Source organism: Melozone crissalis, unplaced genomic scaffold, assembly GCF_028551555.1.
Source record: "Melozone crissalis strain CALT ecotype California unplaced genomic scaffold, PUWL_Pcris_2 ptg000168l_1, whole genome shotgun sequence".
NCBI lineage: Eukaryota > Metazoa > Chordata > Aves > Passeriformes > Passerellidae > Melozone > Melozone crissalis.
The window spans coordinates 124,604-145,295 of NW_026535937.1; the positions used below are offsets into that span (position 1 = coordinate 124,604).

The window sequence follows — 20,692 nt, forward strand, 5'->3', positions numbered from 1 at the left end:
AGGTCAATATCCATTCTCCTAACGTGATCCAAGTTGGAATGATCCCTCTCATCAACAGGCTTTTACCTTTTACATCTAATAAATTCTGTAGTTTCCCTTATCCATGATTCATAGGAAGAAGTACTTTAAATCTATTCAAAAAGAACTAAGTTGCTCCAGTCATACTGTGCTGTCTAAAAAAACTCACAAACAAACAAGAAAAAAAGAAAAAGGGAGGAAAACGTACATCCAGAATCTGTTTTGCAATAATTTTAATGTGGATTGTTTTACCTCTGTATCACAAGCTCTGATTGTACATTAGATAATGTAGAGCACATAAAACCACATCACACTCTGCTAGACTATTACACTTATGGGTGCATCTGTTTCTTTAAAACAGAGAGCACAAAATGGCAAAGATGCTTTGAGATGATGCAAATGTATCACTAAACATTCTATTGCTCCCAGTAGCTTTCCTTTGGGTCACAGCAGAAAACGTGACATCTCAGAGGGATGACTTCAGCACAGGTACAGCAAGAGTCTCCTAATTCACAGAACTGCCAAAGGGGTTGCACCTTGACTGGAAATGATCAATGGCCTAAACTCCTTGGGTCCCCCACAGTACCAAACCACCAAATCAGGCTGATAAGGGGGAGAAGCCTGGAAATACCAAACAGCCTTTTTGTTTTCAGGTACTTACGTACTACTAAACAACTATCTTACGTTTTTGGACCCTTACTGTCTTAGTATTTCTATAAAAGCAGTACCATTTTGAGCTATATTTGGTCAGCATTTTTGGTAGGAACCTTGCTGGAAACATGCTCTTATTTTCAGTTTCTGCTAAAAGAATTTAAGAAGTTAACAAATGGGTAAATGACGAAGTGTATGTTCATCCTAAAGACAGAAAGTCAGTGGATGCTTAGTTACAAGCAAGACTATTATTGCCAAGGAGAAATACAGACACAAGAGGAAAACTAACAGCGAAGGTGGCAATACCTTTCAGGGAGTGGGAAATTGAATTCTTTGAAAGGGAATATATGAATGAGGCAGCAGGCCAGGGAGGCTACCAAGGGTGGATCCAACAGCCTGGCAAATAGGGCTGCAAATGCTCAAATTCTGTTGGGCTTTTTGAGCACTGTTTGGAACTGACAGCTTTGGGAACACAGTCCTGCATTGATTTTGTAGCACAGATTTGGCATTATAGGAAATTATCTGGATAGGTGGGACAAAACCATCAAAAAGCCATCAATATTGAATGCCTCTCACGTGGCCCCAGCACCAGGGTTGCTGCCAGCCTTGTATGGAGGTTTGTCTTCCAGACGAGGGGGAACAGGAGTGGGATTAAGTCCTGCCACAAATGAACAAGTTTGAGAGCTTCCCTTTTTTCCCAGGGGGCTGGTTTAAAAGGCACATTTCTCCAAGGCAAAAGACTGACTCTGTATACTGGCAGGGAGCTACTGGGAAGGGCAGTGGAACCAAAAGATGCTTTATGTTCCACAAAAAATTGTATAAAGAAGAGACTGAGTTCTTAAAGGTAAAGAAAAAAAGCAAGAAAGTTATAATAACCAGAAAATACACGATGAACTAGACACAATTAGTTCTCAAAAGCCTTCACAGTCTGAAAGAAGTCCAGGAACTGTGTGGCTCACTAATAATCCTTCAGGAAGGCAGTACAAGTTTAAATTGTGTTAATGAAAAGTAGCCAATACTGTCTGCATGCAGTATTTTATAAAATAAAATCCATTTATGAGGTAGCAGATCTACCTTAGTCCTAACCTGCATGAGGTTAGTTTTTCGAGGATGTTTTCTTAGCAAGATTCCCCTCAATTAATCACCCAACTTATTGTATGAGTTTCTCTGTAGACATCCTGGAAATAAATACTAGGTCTGTGGGGGGATGGATGGGCATCCTGCCCATCATTTAGGAAGGGCTTTTGTTTCTGTCAAAATGATTAACAAATTAAAATCATCCTGATATAAGAGATAAACATGTATACATACGCATGTGATGTATTAAAGTTTTACATAGCATTTAAACATCAGGCAGTTAAATCTCCCACATTTGGGACTATAGTTTGGGCATTAAAACTAACAGGATTCGATTGATGCAGATGTTTTCTTCAGTCCTTGCTTCTGGCAATCAGAGTAACAGCATAGTAATGCTTATGTTTATAATACAGAAGTTCTACAGAAGTGGAATACAGGGCCTATTCCAATGAAACCTTGTCGTTCATATAATGATGATGTGGCTCATTGCTTGTATTTGATCTGCAGATTTCTCCATGGTTCACCAAACCTCAACATATTTTCAGAATAAGAACAGAGGGTATGACTGAAGCTGATGAAATTGCCCACCAAGTATTTATGTAAAAATACAGTAGGTACAGACTGTCCTCTACATGAAATATTAACAAACTTATTATTTTAATAACTTAAAATAGCTGTTCAGTTCATCATTCCTCTGTTTCATTTTCTCTGTAGTTTCTGCTGTGGCACAAGGCCTGAAATCACTCCTGAGACCAGCAGGGTCATGTACAGGTACAAAATGTTTAAATTTATGGAACAAGTTATGGGATTCTGCTAATATTACTGTCTTATAACCTTCTACCTACTCAAAGCTTTTCAAACCGATTTGGACATTGCATTATTTTGTACTCACAATCAGGAGGCATTTTTTCTGTAAATAACTTGTAATATTCTTTGAGAAGCTCTAAGTTTTCCTGGTTAATGTTTTCCTGCAAAGTGGTATCTCCAAACCTATGAAAATACACAATAAATTATGAAAAAAACCCAAAACCCACAAACAACAACAAAAGATAAATTATCCTTCATAGTTATTTCTTTGCATAAAGAAATAACTTTGGTGCTAAATGCATTAGATTTTGTCAAACATGCAGTAGTTAAGTTCTTGTATGCTTTGGAATTAATTTTTGGAAACGAGATCATCGCTGATGCATACTTCTTCCAAAACTTTATTAACAAAGCAATCTATTTACAAACATGCAATAAGGCACTTATTCTTTTCCCCTCACAAATCGTGAATAAATGGAAAGGCACTTTGGGGGAATTCCAATTCCAAAAATTGGGTACCACAGGCAGAGAACACCAACTCTCCATCTCTTAGTGCTGCTACTGCTTAAGCATACCAATTTCTGTAAGAGCTGGATAATATGGAAGTGACACAAGATGGAAGAGAAGCTTATCTACAAAATAACTGTAGCTATAAAAACAAATATCTTTCTCTCTGAGACCAAGATTTCTACAACAGCCACATTTCACATGCCAAGAAACTAAATCTCACGGTACTACAGGAGATATGATTGTAAAGACACGAATGTCCCCATGACAATTAGGGCCAAAGTTTTGAAATTCATCTTCAGAATAGATTTGAAAAGGGAATGGAGGAGTACAGGAAGAGAGGCATGGGCAGATAAGTGAGAAACTCAGAGAGAAGGGGACACAGATCAGAAGATACCAAATATGCTGCTAAATTGGGAACAAGGGAAGCAAATATTTCAACAGGCCACAGGGAGAAGATGTAACTACTTCCTTAGTAGCCATTGCTGCACTGTCACATGAGAACATTTCTTTTAAATCGGAAACATTCTCAAGTGTATTCTATCAAAAAACAAATTAAAAGATTTTTTTTCTAATACAGTAACATTTCCTAGAAATTTGCCACGAAAGTGTTTTTATATTCTCAGGTTCTTTATCCCACAAACCCCTCCATGTTTTTAGCCATAAATCGTGTGTGGTGTTTTCAGTCTCAAAAACAAATGTACAACTTTAGGAGTTAAGCAGCATTTTGAATTAAGACAAAAGCAGACTGTAACTGCATGCATTAAAGCTGCTTCTGCATTGAACTTATTTTCTTGGCAGATATTAGTACATATCCATATTTATAAATATGCAGTTATTTTGTTTTCTCCTATGGCTTTCTTTGCACACAATGTAAAATGACCACTGGGAACAACACTTCCTGCCACTTCACTTGCAAGCCAGACATCTTTTCATACCAACTCCTCTACAAGCCCCCAGGTAATCAGGCTATTTCTAAATGTTGTCAAATTTTTCCTCAGACTATTCATAACTCAGTCCTTCCTGCCTATCTCACTCGTGTAAGCTCCCACCAGCCTGCTTCTTGCTTACCACATCATGTCTTACCTCTTATTTTTTGAGTGTCCCACTCAGAACTGTCATGACTGATTTTGTTGGTTTTGCACATTATGAGTTTGGCCACGTCACTCCTCTCAGCACTTTTCTCTTTATGTCATCAGAATAACCTATTTTCATTTTCAAGAAGTTTCCAAGTTCTCTAACCAGCTATCCAGCTCTTTCACAGTAAAATGCCAGATTTTACTGTCTTTAGATTCAGTCTATGTCTCCCATTTCAACTTTCTGCCTAAATTTTCTCACATACCACCACTCAACTTGGAGAAGTGTCCCATAAACATTCACAAAGCTACCTAATGACATTCTTTAGTAGACTTCTTTAAAAGACTGGGTTTACTTGGCTGTCTACAGTGAACAGGAGATAAAATCCTGTGGTGTTTAACTTCTTGCCTATTACCCAGGTTAAGGATTTTCACTGTATCCCTCCATTACTCCAGCTACAGCTTTGCTATAAGCTTTTGGCTTAGAGCAAATGCAACCTCAAGATAAGCATTAGGTATTTTGGACGCTCTGTTAATAAAAGCAGCTAAAAGAAAAGAAGTTTTAACAAAGTAGCTGTCTGTATTGACATCTTGACTTCTACTTTGCAGTTTTAGCCCTGCACAAATGTGGTAATTTAACATGACTGACAGATACCCTTCTCTTGGAAGAGAAAATTAATACGTTGGTGAATCCATGACTATTTTTATACTAATTAATTAGTTTCCAGCAATCTGTTGCAGAGGAGTACTAATTTCTCTAGCTTATCACTTGTTTGGTCTCTTCAAACCCATCTTCAAGATGTAAGAATTTTGAATTTTCAAACTTGTGTGAGAATTTCAGAGTACTGCATACAACCAAAATTCTGCATCTGAAATAGAAATCCATTTTGCACCTGTATCCAAGAGAAACATGGCACCAACTCTGTGAAACGGAGCCCTGCTTATGATCTTATCTTCATCTGGACTTTTTCACTGTTCTACATTGCTTCATAGCTTGTGTTTATTTCCTTTAATACCTTTGAAAATACACACTGAGTCAATGTGAGATTGTCTAAGAGCAAATAACAAAGAAGATTTGTTTCTAATCCTGAGAGATAGCCTGTACCAGCATGGAGTACTTGGACAGAAAATGCAACGTGACTTTTCCTTACCTCTCTGCCAGTGTTTGCTGCTCATTGATTCCAACATTAAAGAGCACTGGATACATGCGAAGCAGCTTTCCCTCTTTAATCTCTTGTGGCAGCAGCTGAAACATCTTTGCTGGGAGCTGGACCTCTATAATGTAATGTTCACTAGCAACAATGAAAACAAGAGTGAGGATGGGGTTCTTGAATGTCAGGAAAAGTTTCTTCAGCCAGAGAATGGTTGAGCAGGTTGAACTGGCTCCCCTGGGAAGTGTCACAGCACCAAGCCTCACAGAGTTCAAGAAGCATCTGAACTCTCAGGCACGGGGTGTGATTCTTGGGAAGCCCTGTGCAAGGCCAGGAGTTGCACTTGATGATGCATATGGGTCCCTTCTAACTCAAAATATTCTGTGATTCTGTAAAGAATGTTCCAAAAGCGCCTCTAATAAAAGAATGGCCTCTAATAAAAGCATGTGAGCTCCTGAACAGAATTTCACCTCCCCTGGGTGGCTGGTGTCTACCACCCACACCAGATGATCAGTGCACTGCTAGACAGTGCCACACACTTTGGATTGATTTGTTTGTGCACACAGAATGTCAGGTTTAAGCACTTTCCTAGAAAAAACAATTACAAGTAAATATGCTGACTCTTCAAGATAAGAATTTGTAGTTTGATTTTTCTGTCTTGCATTTCTACAGTCTTTCACTCTCATTTATTGAGCCATACCATATAACAACCAAAATAAAAATGGAGGGTTTCTAAAAAAATTATTAGAAAATAACTAGATTTTCACCTTTTCATCTTTTCTTTTTACGGTTCACTTCCAATGCTGTTTGATAGGAGCAGTCTTATCACAGCTCTAAGAGGAATGGCACTCCTCCACATAAACCTTGTAGATTTTATTTTTAAAATTTTTTTAATTTTAATTATTCCCATTGTATTGCCTATCATATTCCAGCCTTCCTGTTATTTATTCAATCCCTTCTCAGAAAGCCCATATGATGAGAGTGAATCATCCAGATTAATTAAGTAAATCAGTGGTGAAAGCCCCCTTCAGAGGAAACATATATTTTCTAAAAGTTCCTGCTTTTAGCTGAATTTAATTTACAGTCATCTTAAGAGCAATGATACTATTAAGGAAGTGATTTTTGCAAAATAAAACTATTTGGAGCTTCAGACTAGAATAATAATAAAGATGAAAAATCCATTCCAATCTTGTTAACCCTCAAATAGCCAAAATAAACGGAGTATTGCAGTATATGTCCTGACATTCAGCAGTACTCACGTGAGATTCATAAAGGATAAGTGATTTTGTGCAAGGATTTCTGAGACTGCCTATGTCCTGTGTGATTTTCAGCAGCTAAAAAAGGCTTCCATTTTTAAAAGTGACTACTAAGTTTTTAATACTAAGTGGCATCGGAGTTTTTTGGTTTCCATCTTAAAAACAATCAAGGCCTAACTCTTGGAACTGCAGTTTCATTTCTCATGCTGAAATACAAATTCAGGACATTCAAAAGCAAAGTTTCTCAGTTAGAGACCACATTTGTAAACAATGGCCTTGTCACTTGTCCAGGGTTCAGTATCCATGTGTGAATAATGCACCAGCAGCTCTGCACAACACAGACGCTGCTCAGATTAATCTGTATTAGTAACTGGAACTTCACCTTTTTATCAGGAGAGTAACCCAGAGCCTACTGGCTTTTAGAATCCCTACTAACTCACCTTCTAAAAAGTAAAACAATGCACTTTCAATAAAACAGAACTCAGCAACAAGAAAACCATTAGACGGGTTTCATGGGCTACAGATTAAAACTGCAGCTCAGTTTCCTGGGCTCCAAGAAACAAAGTTCTTACCGCCTTCCACTTATAATAGGCAAAAAATCTTCTGACTTGGCTTCAATTACTCTAAACATTACTTTCTGCAAATCTGAAATGCCCACAGCCATGTCTTCGAGCATCCCTGCTTCTTCACCTACATGAAAAGATTAAAGAGACTATTAACAGAGTTGGCAGATCAGTCACTGTATAGGTCAGGGCAAAGCAATATATTTTCCAGTCTGTGCATCTAAAAATCACAGTTCTAAATCCACATTACAGTAACCTACATAAAACCAGACTCATTTCTTGAACTGCTGACAATTCTGTGCCCTAAATGGTAACCATGAGTATTAAGCAATTCTGAAAATCAGCCTGCTCTATATAGACATAAAATAACCTCAGAAAAGCCATTTTTGTCTATTCTGAAAGTTTTCAAAAGGCTTTCCTGCTGATGGAGGACAAAGGTTTTGAGAATAAAAACAAGCATCATGTAAAATGAAGAAGACAGCTATCTCCAAATGAGCAACTGCATAATAAAGCTGCACAAATGCTAAATTCCTCTACTTTAGTCAAAATCTCTGATTCAGGGAATGATTCCAATAGATCTAGTTCAAAGTTTGAAAGATAAGGCAATTTCTCCCTCCAAATTTCCTTTTTAATACATATCAAATAATGGCATGTGTAACAAACTATGAAACTCTTTTCAGGCTATCTTCACATTATCAGCACTGGGGATCAGGGCCGAGGCTGATAAAAGCAGTAAGTGTTTAAATCTTCCGTTTGCATTAGTTTTATAAACCTGCTATTTTGGGTCAGGTCTGCATGGAACAATAAGCAGGCCGTGTTCTCTGAGGAACTCAGAATGAAACAGATTAATAACTTTTGCTGCAGAATTAACAACACAGTGTCAATGACTTCAGCTGTGCTATTATGTGCAAGTCTACTGTCTTGTAAGGACAAGATTTGATTCAGCAAGCCAAATAAGAGGCTTGCTGAGGTTAAAATAAGAACTTCCTGGGTAACTTCTGGGCAGGGAACATAAGAAACTTTGTCCAAGAGCAATACTTACTGTATGTGCTAAGGAGTCCTTCATACTGCACCAGCAATCCAACAGTGTGAAGCTGTTGTAAAAATCCTTGATCATGTAAACCTGTGTGCAATTTGATTGCAAAACCACAGACCAATCCAGCGAGTTGTAAAGATAATTAAAACATGTGCAAGAGTGTTACAAGACAAACAGATACAAGACATTTCAACTGTTACAAGACAAACAGTTAAAATGAGGCTTGCCATCATTATACACAACAGAGGTAGCACCTACATATTTGAGAAATCAGCATAGGTATTTCTGTTTAGTGACTAAGTACATGATTTCATAATAATGTATTTTGATGGGTTTTTTGGGGGTGTATAAAGTAGTGAAATATTCTGTTAAGGTATATTAGATAAGCTTAATTTGTTTTGTATCATTGTGTGTTATTTACACTGACATAAATAAGACCAGAACCTCACTTGTCAGGCTTCAAACATGCAAGACTGTGAATTAAACATGTGAATTCTGATGGATTTGAAAGTGGTTCAACATCTAATGTAACTGAATCTCCTAGGCAGCTGCCAACTTAAGAGAGAAATTAAGTGAAATGTTTAGAAAAAAATCTATCTGAAAAAAACATGATATACAGGAGAAGACATAAAGAGCTTCAGTTATTTGCCAAGAAAAGACAGTTCTAAGGAAAGACATGCTAATAGTATTTAAACACTTAAAACACTGCCACAAACTGAAAACAAATTGTCTTCTCCCTATTTCCAAGGTGACCAGGAGAAAAAAATCTCCCTGGCTTGGATGCTGCCTAGCCAGTACCATGGATTTCTACTTCCTATTTAATTTCTTACCACATTATAAATTATTTAGGTGAATATAATGGAAAATAAATGAAAAAGCTGTATCAAATTGTAAGGGAAAAAAAAAAAACCAATGAGAAAGAAACCCACAAACACTGGCATGAAGAGTATGCTTATAATTAGAGCAAGAGAAGGAAGTGAGCGACACAAGACAACCTACTGCTTGGCTGAAGACGATGTCTCTCCTCAGGGTCAGCATCAGGCACTGGGGCAAGCCACAGGCAAGTTCCTGGAGCAGGACAAAGGCCATGGACTGCTTGGCCCTGGTCACCACCTCTGCCATGCAGTCCTTCAGCGTGACCACCAGCGGGTACAGCTGCTCGTACCAGTCACCTACAACACGACAGGTCATCTGCTCCAGACTGGAAAACTCGCAGTGAAAAACCCTTCTTCACTAGGAAGGATGGCAGGAGCAGCTGTGCACATCACCCTTCCCTTTAAAACAACCCCTGCAGCTCTCCCCAGACCACTGTGGGACCACAAATGCCACTGGAGAACATACTTATAAGCAGGATTCCATCTTACCACTGGGAATGGGGTTAAATCCCTGGCCTGAATCCAACTGCACTCTGAAACAATGGCCTTTTCCAACAGTCCCAGCATCCCTGTAAAACTGGTATTCAAGTGTCACAAACAGAGTACACAGGGAAACACATAAAACCTCATTTAGCACACAGAGATTAATACAGTGGCGATGGAGTCTCCTTTCAGGACTCAGAACTGGCTATGTAAGAAATGAAATAGCATCAAAAATGCAAAACCAGAGAGAATAACCAAATATTTAAGAAAAGGTGGGTGCTGGAGGGTAAAACACAATAACAAATAGGTATCTGGAAGGGTATCACCTACTTAATCTACAGGCTGGAAATATAAAAAGCTTCAGACCATATTCCTTTTTTTTTAGATTCTGTGTTGTTCTCTTTAAACATTTAGACATTTTGAACTCATTTTAGCTATTTCTATCAGAGAGATGCAGAGTATTTTGAAACATGTTTTTCTCTATGAAAATACACGCTAGGCATATTAAAAAAAACACTCATGAAATGATTGAAAAATGTGATTCCTTAATACATTACAAATGAAACAGTGATAACTAGGAATGGAGGAGAATTGGAACACCTTACACAAACTTGCCCAATAATCCCAGCTACTCCTGAATTTTATATGATTTAATAAAATCAGACCTGCCTGGTAGTTGCATATGGCTTTGCCTACCCCTAAGTTGAGCAAATAATAAAAACAAATAAATAAATCCCCCTCCTTCAGAATCTACATCTCAGTTTGATTGTACAGTTTGAAATGAGGGAAATCAACACTCTAGAAGAATCTATATAAAAGTTGGGAATGCAACTGACAATGCAACAGTCTATAATTGGCTCATATTTTCTGTAGGTCAGTGTAATTAAGAATCAATGATAATTAAAATCTGTTGTAATTAGGTGCAAGACAGCAGCGTGTTGTTTCAGGTAACATTCTGAGTCAGGCCAGTAAAACCTCATTAGAACTGAGGAAGTTCTTGAGGCAGAAGACAGCTGCCTGTTGCCAGTCAATTTGGCTGAGCTCCAGAAAAACACACAAATTAATAAAACTGCAGCCAAGAAGACTGCAGAGAGCTTTGAAAGCTGGGAGAAATTAGAGAAAGCAAGGAGCAGGAAAGGGGAACAAGGACAGAGCATGCACAGAGAATCGGATGAGCTCTTTGTTAACTTTGTGGTCAGACAACATGAGTTTTACCACAGTCATACATATTTAACCATGAGTAACACAGACTGAGGAAGCATTCCCTGGAAAAAAGCAGTTCTGAAGCGAGTGTCATCCTGACAAAACAGACCATGAGCCACCCCCAGGCACAAGCTCCAGGTGATTTTATACATGTCATTGGCTAACAGAGTGATGACACGCTGTGTGCCAAACGCTGGTGTACACGTTTTAGAGAGGCTGCTGGAAAAATGGAGAGCTTGCAGCGCAGAGCTACCAAGATTTAATCTCCTTAAGCTGATGAAAAAGACTGAGCAGCAACTTGATTTCCCCTCTTCCTGAGGAGAAAATAACAAGAACTAACTGTGGTGTTTATTCCAGGGAATAAAAGCAAAAGAACAACCAGAGGCTGCTGCAAAACACAGACGAGTTTAGAAATAAGGTAGACAAAAAAGTGTAATGTACTGGAAGCCAGTGTAGACAGATCAGGCAATCTAAAGTCTCAGTCAAATTACAATCCTTTATTAATTTAAGCAATATACATATGCCAATAAAAGCATCAGCAGCAAAGTAAGCTCAAAGTCTAAAGTCTAAGAGTTCTCTTAGAGTGACTCAGTAAATCATATTGTATACATTTTAGAATAAGATATTTTTCAGAATACCTTTGTAGAATCACTTCAGGAAAGGAATAATACAAATTATTGCTTTTAACACATTCATGGACTCACACACATTGAGCCTTCGGATCTCAACTTTCTTTTAAATTAAAATCACAGCGGAAAATTGTTTGAAGAAGGGGTGAAGAATTAACTGAATGAGTGACCATCTAAAAAAAGGAGATTAGAAGCAAGAACAGAAGCGACAAGGAGACTCCGGGATGACTGTCAGGTTGCTAAAATGACATGGGCAGCCTGTCAGTTTGGAACACTTAGCATCCAGAAGAACTGTCAGAGTCTCCGGATAAAGCAAAGAAACTCAGCACAAAAATAGAGCTAGTCAGCCACGGGAAACTAAAACAAGGCATGAAAACCAAACATATTAAATTAAAAAATTAAAGGATGAAACTAAAAGGACAGTACCACCGCTATGCAGTTAGAATGAGATTAAAACAAAAGTGCATGTTCCACAAAGCACTGAGTAAATATTCCATGTTCATTGCCAAGAGAGTGATGGCAGCTCAGTCTGTGACAGGATTTGCCCTTTGGTTACTGGAAAACGCCCTTCAGCCCCATGTTCCTGTAATCAACAGGCTGTGCAGGCAAATGACCTGCTTAGCACCCAGCTAGTCAGTTCTGCGTGCTCATATCCAAGTTGCAATATGTCAAACCACATGTTAAATTTTATAAACTTTGGCAGAAAAGCAAGCTTCTGGTCTTTTCAAAGTCAGGCCCACTGAAATGCTCATTAAAATATGCTGGTAACCAAAAAGGATGCTTCAGCATAGTACTCCTATCTCCTTTAGCCCTAGCAACAGATTAAAAAAGCCAATTTTGTCACTGCTATTTGTGCCACCTAAAATCCATAAATTGCTTTAAGTCACTTCAAAACTTGAATGGTATGAAGTTAAAAAACCAAACCTTAAAGAAAAAGCAGAAGAATGCATAATGTTGTGCCCTTAAAGCAAAGGGGGGCACTACAGCCACACAAATGTAAGAAATACAAATATAAATGTGACGTATAAATGTAACAGCAGATACCCACGAGGTAACGTTTCACTTAAATTAATCACTCGCTACCTGATCATAAAAATATTCCATGACAGAATTGAAATAATTAGAGGTAAAAAAACATAAATGAGTTGTCTTTATATCACAAAGTGATCATTAGACAAACTCTGTTTTAATGAAAAAGGCAGGCAAATCAAACCAACCAACCAACACAGCAGCAGTAAATCCCTAAAATCAGCATGAAATAATTAACCCAGAATTTGATTTTACTGACTTAGGAAAGGAACAGTCTTTGAATTAATGTTTTTTTTTTTTTTTAAAGGGAGGTTTAAAAAGACAGAAGATTGCACATATTCAACTTTGCACCATAAAAAGGTCAGTGCCTTATTTCTTTATTTTGCCACGCAGCTCTTGGAGCTCAGCTGAACTGCAGCTGAGGGCTAAGCTCTTTGAAAAAGGAGGAGGCTTTGTACTCATAATGCTGCAGCAGTTCTTGCAGGAACAATAAAAACCTGAATAAGATTTCCTGGTGTTCCTGCACTTGAAGGTAGCAGTTTGCTTTGCACAGTTTGGGTGTCCAGAAATTTGGAATTCTTGGGATTTATTATTCCACTGCAACCATCCAAGATTTTCTCCACTGTCACATGGATTAATAGCTAAACCCAAAACCATCCAATAATACCTACATGAGCATCTCAGCATGCTTAGTCAGAGTGAAAACAGAAAGAGAGGACAAAGGTAATAAAAGACAAAGCTAAGAAAATCTAATACACTTTAAGCATAGGGAGGTTCTGTGAATGCTGTGCAACTAAATATTCTTATATCTTGTTTTAGTTTGTTGATTCAGTTAAACAGTCTTTCCCTTACATATTTTTCAGCTTCTGTTTTTAGCCAAAGTACTTAGAGAAAGTACTGCTGAAGGGGATTGTCTTGTATTCCTGGGCTACATTCAGCCCAGATAAGGATCCTATCAAAAAGAAAAGGATGACACAGAAGAGAGGGGAAAAGGGGAAAAAAAAGCATAAGTAAAACTTTTGTAAATACAAGCTTCAAAGAAAAGGAAGGAAAAATGTGAGGAAGAGGAAGGAAAGAGAAAGCTTTTCACATGTGACTGCTCTAAATAAATTATGTCTGCTGCTCAAGGACACAGACCACAGAAAAATTTTTCATCTTCATGACTAAACAATATTTTATAATAAAAGCTTTTCTGAAGATTCCAATAAAACTAGAGCACGGCTTTATTTCCCACAGAACATAGCTTTATTTCCCACTTCTACCAGCCTGCATTGGAAGGGATGCAACGAAAGATGTAGTCCCCATCCCCAGGGCAATGAAAGTCCGAAATTTTGAATCTAAACTTATATAGTCCCCAACAGGTATGAGATAATACAAGAAAAATAAACCCACATGTGTCTGTAGCAATGTGAGTATGAACAGAGGTCTCCTGTAATTCCAGCTAGGAAATGTGGCAATGTTCCCCAGGTGCTCTTTGCAAACCTATGCTGAAGGTTATCAAGGGCCAGTTCACGGAGCTCATGATTCCATAATTCACTTAAAGGCAAAATCCAGGTGCAATCACACTGGCAACTCAAATTGTTTGTGATGCTAGGTGGATCCTGTGTGTATCAAATGGGGGAGTCCTCACGCAGAGGCAGCGAGGGAACGGCTGGGTGGGAGCTCTGACAGGAGGCACGAGCAGCAGACAGAAACAGCAGCCACATGCAGCAGCCAAGCACAGACATCTGTCGGGGCTGTGCCAGCACCAGAGCCAACGCTGTGTTCCACTGGCACCTCTAATGCTGCAGGACAGGCTTTCACATCACAACTCTCACGGAAAACGAAAAGGCAAAAGTGAAAAGAATTTAATGTTGTCACATATTTCTCCAAGGCAAACCAGACTAGAGTCAGAAGAACAACAAAAAAGCCCTCTCCTTAAAAATCCTTCTACTCTTCCTGATTTATCCTGCAGAGGATTCATAATCCTGCGACTGATGAAACCATAGCATGTTACCTTGGTAACTGTAACTCAAATTCAGTCTTTAGAATACACTCAAAGGTCAGACTGCATGAAAAGTTAAGGCTAAGGAAGGTATAATTCACATTGAAAGGCAGAGTACAGCAAAAAAAAGTGCTCCAGTATCTCCAATTACAAAGATTCCAAACAACAAATATAAACATGTTTGAAAAAAGAGAGTAAGACCACACAATGCTATAGTCACTGAGACTGCAAATATCAACCTACTTTAGGAAACTCTGAATATATGTTACAACAATATCTAAATTTATATGAAAATGCTATTGCATCAAAATATTGTCATAATATTTTCTATCATCTAAAATGAACAGATGTGCATTTTTTGAAAGGTCTTTCATTGCTATATGCTACAAAAAACCAGTCAGGTTCACTAAATAAGCAAAAATTTAATCTCATACTTCAAGGCTTATTTGTTATTATTTTGTTCAAAACTCTGCATTCTTTTTCTTACAAAAGCAGCCCAATTTCTCTGAGTATCAACTAAAGCAGTTTCAGACTTAAAGATCAACCTGTGCCATATATTTGCAGTATTAATGAAATACATTATGCTCAAATATGCTCAAATTATGTATAATATATAAGCAAGATGTGGCAAGCTTTTCATTTATGTCACGTTTGTGAATTTTAAGTAGTGCAAAAGTCTGTTATTTTAGAAATGTATCTATGGGCGTACACAGTGTGATTTTGTATCTAGGAAAATGCTGTGAACTCATAATCAGGCTTCAAGTTTAAAATGAAGCAGAATTAAAGCCAAATTTGTAACTGTAAACTTGGAATCTCAACCTCTGTGTAGTTGCTTCACAGTGCAGCCTTAGGGTTTCACGTTAAATTTCAGAGAGGGAGATGCAGAGAAAAACAAACATCTACACCCACACTCTCATAGAGAAGTCAAGCATGAAAAATTCTGGCCCCAAAGTTTTGAAAATCATTAGGGAACCAACTTTGGCACACACCTGGAAAGCTCTTCGGAAAGCTCCATCTTTCAAGTTAGTCCTATAAAAGAAAGCAATTTTAAAACGTCTCCATCTCTATGTGACCTTGAAAGTCCTATAAACTGTCCAAGGCATTCCTAAAACGATGTCTTACTCAAAAAGGACATGAAAACACAGCAGTTTGCCCCACAGATCTCTGCAGCTCTCATGTGAGGGAGTGTTAGAGAACTTTCAGGACAGCTCAACAAAAGCACTGCTCTCACTGAAGGACACCTGTACTTATTCAAGAGAAATAGGGATGGCTCTGAAATGAAGAAAAAAGCAAGGATTTATTCCAGCATCATAGCAGTTGGATATTTTTTGTGTCTTTGGCCCACCAGCTCCAGAAGACAACCTCTCAGCTGGATGAAGCTCATCTAAAATTTTCTAACCATCACTATTATCATTATTGCTAAGCAAGAGCTACCTTTCATTCTACTTGATGACTTGATGGCTGCCTTATTACAGTACTTTAAATGATGCAACTTTGCTTTTTCCTTTTTTGTTTTTGGCTTGTGACCTAAAAGTTGTAACCAATATTTCATTTGCCTGTGCTGGTTAAATCCATAACACGGCGTATAGCAGAGGAGATACTCAGGGGGTTGAAGAGAGTGAAGGAAATTAGGGAAAAGTCTGTAAAAGTCTGTAAAAGGCCCACCATCTAAGGATTCTCCCAAGTTCAAAACTACACCTACCTAGCTGTTGAATATTTGTACTTTCTCTGAGGAAGGCGGGAAAGGTGTAGAAAGCTGTGTTGATATTTTTCACCTGCAAGCCTTCACTAGAGAGCAGAGATTATATCACCCTCCTGTCTAACATTACATGCCTGGTAGACAGAAACTTAGAGAACCAAACAGATAAGGAATAAGCTGCTCTCTGAACAAATCACACAAAATCAAGTCCAACACATCTTGCACTGAAAACAAGGATGCCAGGACTCCAGCATAAACCTCTCACACTGGTAAAATGCAGATGTTACAGCTGCATTAAAAATCAATACTACAACCAGAATTCACAGATCTCACCAGTACTACACAAATGACATAAAACTTTAAAAGTGATTTTAATTCTTGTTGTGTAAGAAATAAATTACAAGTGAGTACTGATAACTTTAAAAGTCTTTATATAAAATGATGTAATTAAATTCCGTGGAGAACATGTAAGGGAAGACACAGGATAAAATGCACAATGAAAAAAAAGAAAATTGAAACTATACAAAACTGTACAAAATAAAGCAGTTGTGTTGGTTTGTTGTTTTGTATGGGGAGTTGATTTATTTAGCCAAAGAGTGGCACAAAGGTTGGCTCTGATGTCCTTCCATTAGGACTACTACCACCATCACTAAGGATCTGTTTCATTTATTGCAACACACTTTCAGACTAGAAAATTCCATTAGACTTATTAAGCAGATATAATCTATGCATCAAGAATGCAAACATGAATCATAGGAGAAGATCAGAAGAAGATCAGAAGATGAGAAGGAGAAGATCAGAAGGTGACAAGGACCCTTGTCACAAAATTTTCTTTACATCATCCCACTGAATTATTCCATTTGACCTTTTGACACAGGCTGACAGGTATATCCAGGTAAACATGAATTTTATCAAATCAGAAAATAAAACTCAGTATATCACCTCAGAAAAGCAGAAGCATTTGCAGGAGAATGACACTGATTCAGAATGTTCACCTTTCCTTACAAATTTTCTATGGGGTAAGACACAGTCCAATTTTTTTTTTCCTCAAAATACTACACGCAAGTAAAATCTAGAGTAAATTAAATTACATCAGCCTACAAAAAGAAAAGACTGTAGTTTCAAAAGGTTTACACTCTAGTACAAACAACTGCACATGGCAAGCAGTCTGAGCACACATTAAAGCTGTACTTTGATAAATAACCTCCCACAAATGTGTAAACCTTGCCATTAGCACTCTCATCAAAGATACTATGGAGTCTTCTCTAGATGACTTTTCTGTAGCTGTGCAAATTTTTCTTTACTCTTGTCAATGACTAAAAAAAAAAAAATTAGGGGAGGTTGCTTACCGCCTGTATGCAACACCTTGCAATCTTCTGCTGAAGGCTCATTTTCACCCTCTTTGATGTTGCTGATGTTGTCCTTTTCAAGCAGCCTGTCCACCATGGCAATAAGGCAGTTCAAACTCTTTGCCACGTTGGCCCAGACCCTGTCCTGAAAAGACCAGAATTATCACTGCATGTTACTGCAGAAAAAAAACCAAAAAGGGACAATAGTAAGTTATTCATGATGTTAGCATACGACTGCTCCTCTCATCCTTCAGCCTATTACCAACCTGAGCCTTTTTCATGGAGATTCTCTTGCAGCGTAAATGAACCCAAACTTTTATGGTTTTAGACACTGTGCACAAGCGCTTCAAACTCGACATAATGCAGACAAAGTTTCAGGTCTAATAGCAAGGAACTGAGCAGCTTGTCTATTTAAATGATACCTTAAGAGTACAGACACACTCAAAGCTTGACAAATGAAACCTTGTGTGGGCCAGTTTTGTCACAGTGTTTAATAACCTCTTTTTGATAATTTAACATATCCTGTATTTTATCACATCAGTTACTCTGCTGAAGAAAATGTTAATTCAAGGACTAAAATGAGAAACTTGCTGTCATGGCATATTTATTAGCTAACACAATTTCAGTTTTGTTCCTCACCTCTCACACAAACTGCAACCATCACACTTAACTGAGTTTACAATAGGAGAATTAGGGAAGTAATAGAGAGGTACAAAAAGTTCTGTACAAGCAGAGAGGAAAAGAAATCATGTGGAGCATAAGAAAGAGCTGTTATGGATCAGAGATATAGGGAGGGTCCTTCAGGTGCTGGATGCTGCAGAAATCAAAGCTTTTGCACCTACTTTTGCAGCACTGAATAAGAAGGAAGAAACCAAGCCATACAAGTAATGAGGCTGTTCACAAGACAAGCAATCAGACTAAAACCAAACCATAACAAACCCACAGAAACCACCCTTCCCTCTCCAAGTATATGTTTCAATGCTGAGTCATTCTGAAAGTATTGCAGAGCAACCAGAGTTTGCTTGAGGGTTAAAAATGGGAATTTAACATCACTGCTTTGTTTTGTATTTTACAGAGCCAGAAGCATTATGTATTTGTCAGGTCTTCAGGCAGAAAAATGAAGTTGCAAAAATACCAAGAGAGAAGGTTAAAGAAAACTGAGAACTCAGAGAAATAGCATAGTTCCGTTTAAATGGCAACCCTTGGATTTTGAGTGGAGGCAAATCTAGAGCCACTGCTAAGGCAAACATTTAAATCTAATGTCGCTTTTCAACTATATGCCTCGCTTCAGCCTGACTAGAGGGATCTTATCTTATGCCCTGCTCCCTCCTCCTGAGGACACAAAAGACTGAGGGCAGGTATAGATTCCTTCAAAAGTTTCCTCCTCTATGCACTTCAAGCAATCCTGAAAAAACATTTACAATATGTGTGAAACTACTGATTTTTACCGCCCACAAGCATAATTCTGGGGAGAAGGATTCTATGAAGAATCCTCCAGAGTATAAGGGAGCTTCAGAGCTTTCAGTCACTGAAGTTGCTGAGGAATATGCAAGTGAGGTTGCTCAGAGAAGTTGGAGCAATCTAATTTCCCTTTTCTTTTGTGTGATGGGGGAACTTAATTCCTGCACAAAAAAAGCATTAAGCTCTTAAAGAGCATCTGGAGTTATTGCACAAGCAACACAAATATGAGCCCTTGTTTCACATTGGAAAGAGCACTTTTTTCAAACCAACTATTAACCCAGCATTGAGATGATTTCTATACAATATTCCCACAAACGTTCCCTGAGGGTTTAGAAGCGAAATTCATAAACATCTGTTGACAGAAAGCTCACTCTTATTATCATGTATCTGGCTTTTTTATATACAAGCAACTGAGAGGGAGCAAGGGCCTGTTTCACTGCCCCTTTTCTCCACACAGGAGGCTCCTGGGATTGTGGGCAGATAGAAAATGTAGAGGCATCTATTTATCATTCATTGAGATGTTATTCTGTCTGCACCAAAGGCAGTCACATTTATCTAAGAAGGCTGTTGAAATTCTGCAGTTTGGCAGGAACAATTTTCAAGTAAAACTGCAGTTTCCCATCACTGAAAATCAAGTGGCTTCTATGATTCTCCATGAGAAGAAATTAATCCGTTTCTTTGTTGGAGAATTTTGCTCAGACATGGCTTGAAGGAAAAAAGGCCATGAAAATATACAGCTGATTGAAAAGTAAAAGGCAGCTGTAAACAGCAAAGTTCTCAGGCTTGTTTTTAATAACAAGTAAATACCTTGTCCTTGGGTAGTGATGGGAAAGCAGTGACAAACATGGAGGCCTTGAGAACAGTTAATAACAGGATGAGAAACACAAGTTTTGGTCTCAATAACAAACCACAGGTATTGAAAACAAGAGGAGGGGTTGCTGTGTAATCTGTAGCCAATGATGAGCTCGGGTTTTGCAATATGTATGAACTTAATTAACACGGTTATAAAAATGTGCATGTTAGATCAATAAATTGGAGTTCGATGCTGATCAATTAAGATGGGCCGTCTCCCTTCACTTCGTCACTTCTTATTGTCATCTTTTACTACTTCCAGAATATTTTCCTGTAGCCTAGCACTGACCTTTCATCTTCTTAAGCAGATGAAAAGATGGAAAGGCAGGCCTTGGCATCAGTGAAAGCTGGGCACCTCTCCTAGGACAATTAAAAATGAGCCTGTAAAATAATTCTCTTTCATTCATCCAACTGAAAAAATTGTAATTAAGTTCCATCTGATCAGAAAGTATCATTAAAAACTAAGACACCTTCCTCATTTCAGAGAGCAGGAATGGACACTCCTTTCTGTCACTGCACCTGACTGGATGTCTTCCTTCTAAACACTGCCAGCCAGTGGAGTCCCAGAGGCTGTTTCTGTTTTTAAAGGATTCTCAGCCTTTCCGAATTCACCACAGAGCTCCTCAGTCACTTCTTGTCCCTCCATACACACCACTTCAGCTGTGTGCTTTGCTTGTGCCATGTATGGCACAGCATCTGCACGTCCAAGCACTCTGAAGATGCTGTGTCGCCTTCATTTCAGTGGATATTCAGATAATTCCTTAAGGCCTTTTTGAGCTCTGCTCAGAGATTAACACCCTCGTGGGCTGCTTCAAGGGTCAGCTTAAAGAGTTGTTTAAGGATGTAGATTTCAGGCAAAACTAAAGTTCCAACTGCAAAATGTAACACTAGTACTTATAATAGTACTTATAACACTTAGTACTGATAATAGTGAGGAAAAAACCTACAACAGCAAAGGAGGATAGAGCATTGTGCATACAAAGCAACAT

General features: G+C 38.3%; 1 protein-coding gene across 1 annotated transcript in view; it reads right to left on the reverse strand.

Annotated features, from left to right (window-relative positions):
* The window catches only part of LOC128948886 (inositol polyphosphate 4-phosphatase type II-like), a 128,693-nt gene that overhangs the window by 27,618 nt on the left and 80,383 nt on the right, over nucleotides 1-20,692 (reverse strand). The window contains exons 13-18 of the mRNA XM_054293645.1: nucleotides 17,391-17,535; nucleotides 9,140-9,311; nucleotides 8,146-8,270; nucleotides 7,113-7,230; nucleotides 5,285-5,425; nucleotides 2,639-2,736 (exon numbers count right to left, since the gene is read on the reverse strand). Of these exons, the coding sequence (XP_054149620.1) occupies nucleotides 2,639-2,736; nucleotides 5,285-5,425; nucleotides 7,113-7,230; nucleotides 8,146-8,270; nucleotides 9,140-9,311; nucleotides 17,391-17,535 (799 nt within the window). The remainder of the gene's footprint in view (nucleotides 1-2,638; nucleotides 2,737-5,284; nucleotides 5,426-7,112; nucleotides 7,231-8,145; nucleotides 8,271-9,139; nucleotides 9,312-17,390; nucleotides 17,536-20,692) is intronic.